Source organism: Rana temporaria, chromosome 2 (assembly GCF_905171775.1).
Source record: "Rana temporaria chromosome 2, aRanTem1.1, whole genome shotgun sequence".
In the NCBI taxonomy this organism is placed as follows: domain Eukaryota; kingdom Metazoa; phylum Chordata; class Amphibia; order Anura; family Ranidae; genus Rana; species Rana temporaria.
The window spans coordinates 253,923,354-253,935,787 of record NC_053490.1 but is presented as its reverse complement, the minus strand read 5'-3'; the positions used below and the strand labels follow the sequence as shown (position 1 = coordinate 253,935,787).

General features: G+C 42.5%; 1 protein-coding gene across 1 annotated transcript in view; it reads right to left on the bottom strand.

Moving 5' to 3' along the window:
* The window catches only part of LIG3 (DNA ligase 3), a 44,394-nt gene that overhangs the window by 8,824 nt on the left and 23,136 nt on the right, over nt 1–12,434 (bottom strand). The window contains exons 11-16 of the mRNA XM_040336776.1: nt 11,783–11,862; nt 11,602–11,689; nt 9,951–10,028; nt 7,822–7,945; nt 7,604–7,746; nt 7,280–7,354 (exon numbers count right to left, since the gene is read on the bottom strand). Of these exons, the coding sequence (XP_040192710.1) occupies nt 7,280–7,354; nt 7,604–7,746; nt 7,822–7,945; nt 9,951–10,028; nt 11,602–11,689; nt 11,783–11,862 (588 nt within the window). The remainder of the gene's footprint in view (nt 1–7,279; nt 7,355–7,603; nt 7,747–7,821; nt 7,946–9,950; nt 10,029–11,601; nt 11,690–11,782; nt 11,863–12,434) is intronic.

Below are 12,434 nucleotides of genomic sequence, written 5' to 3'. Positions count from 1 at the left end.
ATATTTTGCCACAAGTTGCGGGAATATGACAATTTTTTTTTTTTTTGCACAAAGTTGTCACTAAATGATATATTGCTCACACATGCCATGGGCATATGTGGAATTACACCCCAAAATACATTCTGCAGCTTCTCCTGAGTACGGGGATACCACATGTGTGGGACTTTTTGGGAGCCTAGCCGCGTACGGGACCCCGAAAACCAAGCACGGCCTTCAGGATTTCTAAGGGCATACATTTTTGATTTCACTCCTCACTACCGGTCACTACCTATCACAGTATTGAAGGCCATAAAAGGCCAAGATGGCACACAACCCCCCCAAATGACCCCATTTTGGAAAGTAGACACCCCAAGCTATTTTCTGAGAGGCATTTTGAGTTAATGGAATATTTTATATCTTGCCACCAGTTGCTGGAATATGACAAACTTTTTTTTTTTTTTTTGCACAAAGTTGTCACTAAATGATATATTGCTCACACATGCCATGGTTATATGTGGAATTGCACCCCAAAATACATTCTGCTGCTTCTCCTGAGTACGGGGATACCACATGTGTGGGACTTTTCGGGAGCCTAGCCGCGTACGGGGCCCCGAAAACCAAGCACCGCCTTCAGGATTTCTAAGGGCGCAAATTTTTGATTTCACTCCTCGCTGCCTATCACAGTTTCGGAGGACATGGAATTCCCAGATGGCACACAACCCCCCCAAATGACCCCATTTTGGAAAGTAGACACCCCAAGCTATTTGCTGAGAGGCATGGTGAGTATTTTACAGCGCTCATTTATTTTTGAAAATGAAGAAAGATATATATATATATATATATATATATATATATATATATATTTTTTTTCTTTTTTCAATTTTCAAATCTTTGTGACAAAAAGCAAGATCTGCAAAATACTCAACAGACCTCTCAGCAAATAGCTTGGGGTGTCTACTTTCCAAAATGGGGTCATTTGGGGGGGTTTTGTGCCATCTGGGCATTCCATGGCCTCCGAAACTGTGATAGGTAGTGAGGAGTGAAATCAAAAATTTACACCCTTAGAAAGCCTGAAGGTGGTGATTGGTTTTTGGGGTCCCGTACGCGGCTAGGCTCCCAAAAAGTCTCACACATGTGGTATCCCCGTACTCAGAAGCAGCAGAATGTATTTTGGGGTGTAATTCCACATATGCCCATGGCATGTTTGAGCAATATATCATTTAGTGACAACGTTGTGCAAAAAAAAAAAAATAAAATAATAATAATTCTCTTTCCTACAACTTGTGTCAAAATATAAAATATTCCATGGACTCGAGATGCCTCTCAGCAAATAGCTTGGGGTGTCTACTTTCCAAAATGGGGTCATTTGGGGGGGTTTTGAACTGTCCTGGCATTTTATGAACAACATTTAGAAGCTTATGTCACACATTACCCACTCTTCTAACCACTTGAAGAAAAAGCCCTTTCTGACACTGTTTGTTTACATAAAAACATATTATTTTTTTGCAAGAAAGTTAAGTTGAACCCCCAAACATTATATATTATTTTAAAGCAAAGGCCCTACAGATTAAAATGGTGGGTGTTGCATTTTTTTTTACCACGCAGTATTTGCGCAGCGATTTTTCAAATGCATTTTTTTGGGCAAAAATACATATATTTTTTTATTTTAATGCACTAAAACACACTATATTGCCCAAATGTTTGATGAAATAAAAAAGATGATCTTAGGCCGAGTACATAGATACCAAACACGACATGCTTTAAAATTGCGCACAAATGCGCAGTGGCGACAAACTACATACATTTTTAAAAGCCTTTAAAAGCCTCTACGGGTTACCACATTAGATTTACAGAGTAGGTCTACTGCTAAAATGACTGCCCTCGATCTGACCTTCGCGGTGATACCTCACATGCATGGTACAATTGCTGTTTACATATGACGCCAAACCGACGCTTGCGTTCGCCTTTGCGCAAGAGCAGGGGGGGACAGGGGTGCTTTTTTTTTTTTTTTTTTTTATTATTATTTAATTTGCTTTTTTAATTTTATTTTAAACTGTTCCTTACTTTTTTTTATTATTTTTATAATTTTTATTGCCATCTTAGGGCATGTAAATATCCCCTATGATAGCAATAGTTAGTGACAGGTACTCTTTTTTGAAAAAATTGGGGTCTATTAGACCCTAGATCTCTCCTCTGCCCTTAAAGCATCTGACCACACCAAGATCGGTGTGATAAAATGTTTTCCCACTTTCCCAATGGCGCAGTTTATATCCGGGGAGGGGACATACCCTCCCACTGCTTGTAAAAGCAGTTTAGAGGCTAATTAGCCGCTAGGACTGCTTTTACATGAAAGCCGACCGCTGGCTGAAAAGAATGATACCAAGATGATACCTAAACCCGCAGGCATCATTCTGGTATAACCATTCAAAGTCCAGCAACATACCATACGTTGATGGTTCTTGTTGGACATGTATTGTAATCTTTTTTTTTTTTTCATGCAGCCTGTTGGCTGAACGAAAAAAAGATTGATCGGTGGGTATGCCCACCATTAGAATACCTCCCTTCATCCACCCACTTCTAATGATGGGCATACATGCACCATTTATATATGCCGAAGCATGGGGGCATCCTCCCGCAAAAAAGTTATGCCGCTCACACACGTATGTACGCCGCATAAAAAGTTATGGCGCATACACACGGTCGGACTTTTCCACGGGCAAGCTTCCGACGGAATTTCGACCGTATGTACGCGGCATTAGGAGCAAAATCGCTCCTCCGCCCCTAATGCCCCCATGCTTCGGCATATATGCTCTTTTTTTAACTGTGGTGGTGAAATCACCTCCCACAGTGTTGGAGTCGTGGCTTTATGTATCGTGGGAGCAAACGCTGTTGCTGTCACGCTAAATAAATCCGTGCTGCAACTGAATGGCGTACCTGCTAAGCAAATGATGGTTAACATTATAACAAAGTAACATTACATTTTAACATTAAGATCTTACCATACCATACCTGCAAAGCAAATACCAAAAAAATAAATACAGTAAAAAATAAAACATTTTTTAACGCAACCTGTGCCTAAAAAATATACATGCCGAAGCATGGGGGCATCCTCCCGCATAAAAAGTTATGCCGCATACACACGGTCGAACTTTTCCACGGGCAAGCCTCAGTCGGAATTTCGACCGTATGTACGCGGCATTAGGAGCAAAATCGCTCCTCCGCCCCTGCTGCCCCCATGCTTCGGCATATATGCTTTTTTTTTAACCGTGGTGGTGAAATCACCTCCTACAGCGTTGGAGTCACAGCTTTATAAATCGTGGGAGCAAACACTGTTGCTGTCACGCTACATAAATCCGCGATGCAACTGAATGGCGTACCTGCTAAACAAATGATAGTTAACAATAAAACAAACATTACAGTAAAACATACCATACCTGCAAAGCAAATACAATAAAACATTGTAAAAATAGAGAGAATAGATATAGAACAATAGTGAGTGGACAGTAGAGAGTGAACATAAGAGAACAATAAAGAGAGGAGAAAAAAACAACAACTATTTTTGGATTTTTTATTTTATATTTTTTTTGTGTGAGTTTTTTTAATTTTTTTTCCACTTTTTTTCACTTTTATAAAAACTGTAAGAAAACTGTAAACTGAACCTTGCAGATTATGGTCTCTCAAAATGTGATGGCCATCACATATTCCGAGACCCTGTGTTGGTGTGCCTAGGACTGTGTGGTGCTGTACCCTACGCTAAAACTCAACTAGTGTGTGGTAGCGTTTGAAACATGCACCAATGCAGAGACCAGGTTGGTCAGGACAGTCGGGACAATAAAAGCGGGTGTCACGCCTAAATCCGATTTTTTCATGCAGACACGACATCTTTTTTGGCGGGATCTTTGGGTAGGGGTACCAGGGAGGACAAAAGGAAAATGCCTCTCATACAGCCGGCTCACTGCATTTGCGTTGGGAAGGTGGGGCACAGCACCATCTGGAAACAGAAGGGCTTCGACGATCTCTTCCTGGAATTTTAGGAAGGATCCAGTCCGTCCTGAAGCTCTGTATAGCACATGAGCGTTCAGCAAAGCCAATTGAAACAAATACACTGACACTTTTTTGTACCAGCGTTTGGACCTCCGGGCAATTAGGTACGGCGCCTACGACTGGTCATTGAGGTCCACCCCTCCCATGTTAAGGTTGTACTCGTGGATACAGAGGGGTTTCTCCACAACACCAGTCGCCGTAGGAATTTGGACTGCCGTGTCTGCGTGAAGCGTGGACAGAACGAAAACATTCCGTGAATCCCTCCACTTCACTGCTAACAAATTATTACACCGTAAGCAGGCTCTCTCCCCCCGACTAAGACGGGATTCTACAAGCCGTTGGGGGATGCCCCGGCGATTAGGTCGCACGGTGCCACATGCGCCAATTCCATAATCAAAAAAAAATTCCAAAACTAAAAAGTGGCACGCTTGTGTAATTATTGTCCACGTACAAGTGGTACCCCTTTCCGAATAAGGGTGACACCAATTCCCACACTATCTTACCAGCGCTCCCTATGTAATCAGGGCAATTCTCCGGCTCTACGTGACTGTCTTTTCCCTCGTAAACCATAAAGCTAGATGTATAGCCTGTTGCCCTGTCACAGAGCTTATACAACTTGACCCCGTATCTGGCACGCTTGCTGGGAAGGAATTGTTTGAATGACAAGCGGCCAGAAAACTTAATCAGGGACTCATCAACGCAGACAACTTGATTGGGATTATACAAGGCTGCAAACCGTTCGTTGAGGTGGTTTACGAGGGGCCGAATTTTGTAGAGCCGATCGAATTCAGGGTCTCCCCGAGGACGACAGAGTTCATTGTCACTAAAATGCATGAACCGCAAGATCTGCTCGTATCGTGTCCTGGTCATGGAGGCAGAGAAAATGGGCATATGGTGAACTGGGTGCGTGGACCAATACATCCGCAGCTCACTCTTTTTAGTAATGCCCATGATGAGGGAAAGGCCCAGAAAGATCTTAAATTCGGAAACCGTAATTGGCTTCCAATCTCTGGCAAGGGACAGCTGGGGATTAGCGGCGAAGAATTGACCAGCGTACAAATTGCTTTGGTCCACAATAGATCTATAGAGATCTTCCGTGAAATACAGCGAATAAAAATCCAGTGGCGTAAAATCAACTGTATTCACCTGAATTCCGGGTTGGCCAGTGAATGGGGGAAGTACGGGTGCTGCAGAAGTGGTGGGTACCCAATCAGGATTGGCGAATGCAGCAGGAAGGGCACTATGGGGACGGGCCTGTCTTTGTCGTCTTCTTCTTCTTGGTGGCAGCGGGACACTACTCGTGCTTGCCACCTCTCCAGCTTGAACTGCACTTATGGGACTCGCCACGTCACCAAGTGTTACTGCAGTGCTGGATATATGACCAGGATGTACTAGGCCGCTGGTGCTTGCCAGTTCACCAGAAGGAATAGCGGCGCTAGTACTTCTCTCCTCCATACGAGAGCCCTGCGGTTCTTGCACCTCAGCGACAGCAGAAGATCGGGGTCTGGTACGCCTGACCCTAGCAGGGACCACTCCGTCGTCAGAGCTATCTGTCAGGGAGCCACTGTCGTCTACAGGATCGTATTCTGAGCAAGAATTTGACAGATGCGTGACCTCCTCATCACTATCCGTCAGGCTCATAAACAAGTAGGCCTCTTCATCACTGTACCATCGATTTGCCATTTTGGGCTCTAAATTTAGGGGTACAGTGGTGAGATTCACAGGCAAAAAAGCACCTGACCTGTTAGTGACCGAGTCAAGCGCTACCAAAAAAACTGTTAGCGATCGCAGAGATCAGGCCTGACTCTGCGAACGCTGCAGTTATGTGTTTTTGTGTTTTGTGTCAGTGATCGATCGATCGATCGATACTGCACTTCGGTGGGCTGGACTGGGCGAAGGGGCTAAACGCAGGTGCTAGCAGGTATCTGGGCTGATCCCGCTAACCATGCGTTTTTGGGAACCCTAAACTGCAGGGGACGCTAGTATAGATCTGATCAGATCAAGTATCGATCCGATCAGATACTATACCACTAAAGGGATGCGTATGGTGCGTGTGTGGGTGTTAGCGCTATTGGCCGCTGCCTGGGGCGACGCAGACCCTATCTGGCGCTAAAACCAAACTTTGATCACCCGCCGGGCGATCAGGGGGTTAAAATTTTATTGCAAAAAATATGGCGGGTGCCCTGATGCAATAAAAAATTAACTAGCTAAACTGCGTCACCGGTGACACTTATACTGTGATCACTGGTGACAGGGGGTAATGATGGGGTTAAACCTTTATTGGGGGGGGGTTAGGGGGGGTCCCTAGACTATTTAGAGCCTAAGTCTGATTACCCTAACACTTATTTTTGTCACTAATGACACTAGTACAGCGATCAAAAAAAAATCTGATTGCTGTACTGGGTGACACAGTGACAGGCAGTGAATGGGTTAATTTGGGGGGTGATCGGGGGGTGATCAGGGGGTTAAATGTGTGCCTATGTGACCTGGTGTTAGAGTAGTGTTGTGCAACTCACGTTTCAGATGCTCTCTCCCTCTCGGTCTGGAACGGAAAGACCGACACGAGGGAGAGAGCAGTACTTCCCCTGCCAATGTTTACAAAACATTGCCAGGGGAAGACAACCATTGGTTGGAGCGATCGCCAGGTCCAGGCCAGATTTTATTGGCCTGGACCTGGTGATTGATCAGTTCTGCATCGAATCTGATCATCGGGAACGGCGGCGGGGCGCGCGCGCGCGCCCCATCGCCGTTCACGCGCCGGACGTCATAATACGTGATCTCGCCCAGGAGAGCCACCTTGTGGACGTATTATGACGGTGCGGCGACGGCAAGTGGTTAAGTGGTATGGGCGAAGTGACGTTGCTTCCGCCCTGCAATGGTATAGAGACGGGTGGGGGTCTAAGAGGATACGGGGGTTATGGCAGCTAGCTGCTGCCATAACGATATCCCTCTTCAAAATGCTGACGTATAGCAACGGCCCGTAAGTGGTTAATCCCCACTCCACATCCATTAGATTAGATTTGAAGGAAAATGGTTAGAAAATCATTACTGTCCTCTGGCTTTAGTTCACATCTACCGACTTGGAATCGCTGCAACTTTGCCCAGGATGCCAAATCCCACTGCATTGCTGGCTAAACGCAGCACACGTTTTGTGTGCCATTAAAATTTTCACTACACCAAACGTGGTGGGGTATTGTCGCAATTGTCAGGTAGCAAACCGCATGTGTGAAAGGACCAAAAAAAAAAAAATAATTACCTCAGGATCCCTAACTATGAAGTCTGGGTAATAGTTCTTGTTGATTTTCAGCCATGAAGGAATTTTAGATGGATCCTGAACAAACAAAAAAATAAAAAATTATAAAATTGCAAACTAGATAGGTACCCCAAAACAGCACTAAGACTTTCTTGCAAATGGAGATATGCTCAATATTTACATGCAAACACCTCCCCCTCCTCTCCACCTTTCACCTTTTATTGGTGCCCCCAGTACTGAAATTAAACATTTTCAGTGTTGGGTGAAATTTGCCTTTATTCAATAAAGCAGTTAGGTAAAGTGATCATTTATACCCCAGAATCTAACCTTGCTGATCTTGACCATATCCAGCTCCTTCTGTAAACGGGCAAGCGTCGCATCATCATAACCACTTGAGCACTTTGTCACTGTGCACCACTTGCCACTTTCTGTGTCATAACATCCCATAAGGAATACAGACATTATACCACCTGGAAAGGAACAATATCATGTATATAGGACCCAGTAACAATAGAGGTAATATACAGATTTTCAGGGGTGCTTACCATTTGCTCCTTTTCCATAAAACGCTCCCAAAACTGCAAGATCAGCAGTGTCGGCCATAGCGCCTTCATTCAAATAATCCTTTTTGACCTTCAGCCAGTGACGTTTTCCTGGCTCATAAACTGACTGGAGAATACATTTAAATAAGAATTTAAAAAAATATGTATGTGAACACAGCATATAATTTATTCAATATACAAAATATTACTTAACTGTTTTTCACAAAGCCAAATGGGTATTTTTTGTTGTATCTTTTGAGGTTTCTCCTGTGGCTTCACAGCCTTCCTTCACTTGATATTAAGTATATAAAAACCCACTTTTTTTAAAAACATGGCTACAGACGAGACACTATTTGTCTCTTGTGTCAAATGCTTCCCCCTGCCTGTCAGGTGTAATGTACATTCAGCTGTGCATGTGCATCTCAGTGTACCATTTTGCATGTGAGCAGCCAGAACCGAGAAAGACGGGCTAAGATGGAAGTGAAATGGATTGGTGGGATCAGTGACAGCGCAACACTGGAGGGGCACATTATGACAGGTAAATATTTCATAATGTGCTAGTATGCATGGCATAACTAACCGCAGGGGCCCATGAACTGAGAACATGGTTAAGTATGAATTTGGAACCCAGAGAAAATTTGCAACAACGCACAAAAAATAAACAAAAAAAAAAAAAAAAAAAACACACAACACAGTACGGGCCACGTTTACTACTCGCATGAATAGAAAGCTATACTTTTTTCATATATATTCATATCATTTTAGAGGGAACATAATTTAAAGCTTTTATATTATGGCGAAACTGTGTTGTCAAAACAATACAAAAATGCAGACAGAACAAATATTTGTTATTTTTCCAGTCATTCTAAATAGGGTGTTGTATCTTACTTGTACAATCAGACTGAGGCATTGCAGACACTGGTTTGTTCCTAGGGATTAAAGGGACGCAAATACTAAAAACTAACTTCTCCCTTTTTTCAACCACTGAAAGCATTGTTATATCCGTTTGGCAAGTACAAAAACTACCTGGCAGAAATCTGATAACTTCCTGTCCTGCACTGTTATCAACAAGAATATCCTGAAGGCTAAAATACTCTGCCCACTTTTGTTATGAACAGTGGAAGTTGTCCGTAATCTTGTTCTGTTGCCCTGAATACTGAAGGGGGATTGGGCATAGGTAAACAAGGACAGGACGTGGGTTAGGCAACCCATACATTACCGGGTTGAAAATGAAAATAAAAAGGGAACCAGATTCCCCCCATCCACATATTCTAGTACAGCTACTACATGCAAGGACTAATAAGTTGCAATAGATTGTGTTTTTGTTTTTATTTGGATGCACTTTAGAGCAAACTTGTGCAGTGCCAATCCACTGCCAAAATGAATTAACAACTCTGTATCCAAAGTCATGCCAGAATGTTCAATGTCAAACCATGACTTTGCTTACCATGGTAACCAATCTTGTCCGCACAACTTCCCTACCCCTGAAACTAGCACAATCTTTGATAATCTCCAATTCTGTGATAGCAGCCACCCACATCTGACATTGCCAAGTAATCTAGCGCAGGGGCAGAGTGTTGAGGGAGAGGCAGAATGGCCTCACCCCAGCAGAGTGGATATAGGCATCACAAGCATGCCAGGAATGTAGCACAGACTATACATATACCCTACCTGTGCTACTGAGCATAATTAGATGAATAAAATAAAGCGGAAATTCCCAATGCTAGTTTATCTGGTGACCTGGGCAGTTGAATCTGCAATTTCAGTTCCACTTTAGTGGTCTCTCCAGCAGCACACCACTGCCCATATTTGTCCAGCAGCACACCACTGCCCATATTTGTCCATTCTGCCACACACAGTCAACTGTACCCTTAATATGTCAGATATAAAAGACCACTACAGGTAAGGACAAGCTCTTAGAAGATCCCAAAGAAAAAAGGTATTGATCAGCTGGCTCTTCCCTGGACATCAAACGGCAATTTGTTAAAATTCTATAAAAATTTGAGGTTTTGTACATTTACCCATTTTCATTCTGATGTAAAGAGCAAAATAAAAATAATAAGCGTAGACCAGAAATATTTAGCTAATATAAAGTGCGTTTATAAAAGATTTTAATTGCAGATTAGACATACCTTTACATCTTTTAGCACAAGGCCTTCTAAACCTTCCCTGATTACTCGAGTTATCATGTCTGCCAAATCTGATGCTTTCTGTGTAGAATGACAAAAAAACATTTCAAAATGTCAAAACAAAAATATAACTGTACGACACACACAGGAACGTCCGTTTTATGTTATATAAAACAAATTTCATTTATGCTTTAAATTTAAACTAGTAATTAGCAGTATACAAATTATGCAGTCACTAATTTAAGAATGCCATCACAAGTTCAAGCTATAAGATGCCAAGTAACGATCATATTTTTGGGCTCTGAGAGAAAGAAAATGACCACCAAGAGGGAATAAATGAAAACTTCTAAAAACTCTCTATAGATACAGTCTCTGCTCAGCGTTAAAACCAAAATCCCAAAGATAAAGGCTAGACTGCCAAGCATTTTACCAGATTACTAGTTTAACCAGTTCCATACTGCCTATTCTGGATCTCCTCTCCTACATGTAAAATCATCTTTTTTGCTAGAAAACCCACAACCATGTTTTTTTTTTCTTTTAGTAGAGACTCTAGGAAATAAAATGGCGATGGTTTCAACTTTTTACAGCACATGGTATTTGACCCAGAATCTTTCAAACGTGTTTTTTGGGGGGAAAAAAATTTTATTTATTTTTTATTCATGAAACAAAGACAAAAAACAGTTAGCCCATTTTTTTTTTATAATGTCACAGATGTTACGCCGAGTAAATACCTAAAATGTCATGCTTTAAAGTTGCGCACACTCATGGAATGGCGCCAAATTTGGTATTTAATCTCTATAGGCGACGCATACATTTTTTTTTTTTAATAGGTTACCAGTTAAGAGTTAGAGGAGGTCTTGGGTTAGATTCGTTGCTCTTACTCTAACACACATGGTGATACCTCACGCGTGGTTTGAACGCCATTTACATATGTGGGCGCAACTCATGTATGCATTCACTTCTGTGCAGGGGGAACGGGGGCACTTTAAATGTTTTAATTTTTACACTTTCTCCTTTAAATTTTATAATTTTTTGATCACTTTTATTCCTATTACAAGGAATGTAAACATCCCTTGGAATAGTGCATGACAGGTCCGCTTTATGGAGAGATGTGGGGTTTACAAGAATCCACATCTCTCTTCCAGGCTAAGATAAAAAAAAAAAACTAATCTTGGCTTTTCCAGCAGCGTCCCCGACATTGTTTACAACAGCTGACCCAGAAGTGACATCATAACGTCGCACCCGGGCCGCAGAGTTTAGAGATGACTGGGGACTATCTGGTCATCAGCGAAGCACCGGAGGGTGGTGGGAGGGAGTGTCCCCCCCCTGCCACCTGTAAGACCGAGCAAGCGACTGAAATGCCGCTATGATTGTTCTTACAGTGAACAGAATCGGTTAATGTTTAATTCCTACTATACTACCGCAAAGATTAGGGGAAAAAACCTACACCGTTCCCATAAACCATAAAAAGGGAACAGTAAATGGGTCCTCAGGCATTTAGGGAAACCTGCACAATGAGAACAGAAAAAACATAATTTGAAAGTTTAACAAGATAGCCCAATGACTATGCGCAACATTCAGCCCTTTCCTCCAGGGGGTTTCTCACGCTTTTTATCAAAACAATGTCCAGCAAGTATATGGATATCCCACTTACCGTGACATGTTTCATTTCCGAGAACAGAATATGGTTGGGGATTTCCACCATATTTTCACGCATAAACTTCCGTCTCTCAACCAACGGCCTATTACAAAAAGAAATAAAAAAAAAAAAATATTAGAAATGGATTTATTGGATGGAAAAACACAATGTAATGAAATGTTCTGGTGACACTCACCTGTCCATTAGGTTAACTCCATTGAAATATATGCAGTCGAAAACAAAGAGGCATACATTGGCATCCAAGAAAGCAGCTTTCTGCAAAAGATTACATTTGTCAGTATAAAGAAAAACCTCAAAAATATTAGAGACAAAAAAAAAAGAAGAAGAAAAAAAAAAAAAAAAAAGGAGATACCATTACAGTAAGATTTTCGATCCAGCTTTGACTAGGGCCCCTTTCACACGGGGGCGCCGGTAAAGCGCAGCTATTTTTAGCTGCGCTTTACCGCCAATTTTGCGGCGCAATTCGGCCGCTAGCGGGGCAGTTTTACCCCCTGCTAGTGGCCGAGAAAGGGTTAAAAAACCACTGCAGAGGCACTTTGCCGGTGGTATAGCCGTGGTGCCCCATTGATTTCAATGGGCAGGAGCGGTATACATACCGCTCAAAAGATGCTGCTAGCAGGACTTTTTTTTACCATCCTGCTAGCACACCGCTCCAGTGTAAAAGCCCTCGGGGCTTTCACACGAGAGACAGCAGCGGCTGTTTCAGGTCGCTTTGCAGGTGCTATTTTTAGCATTATAGCACCTGCAAAGCGACCCAGTGTGAAAGGGGTCTTATTAAAGTATGCAAAAAAAACAAAAAAAACTCTAACCCCGCTATGCCTGTGGAT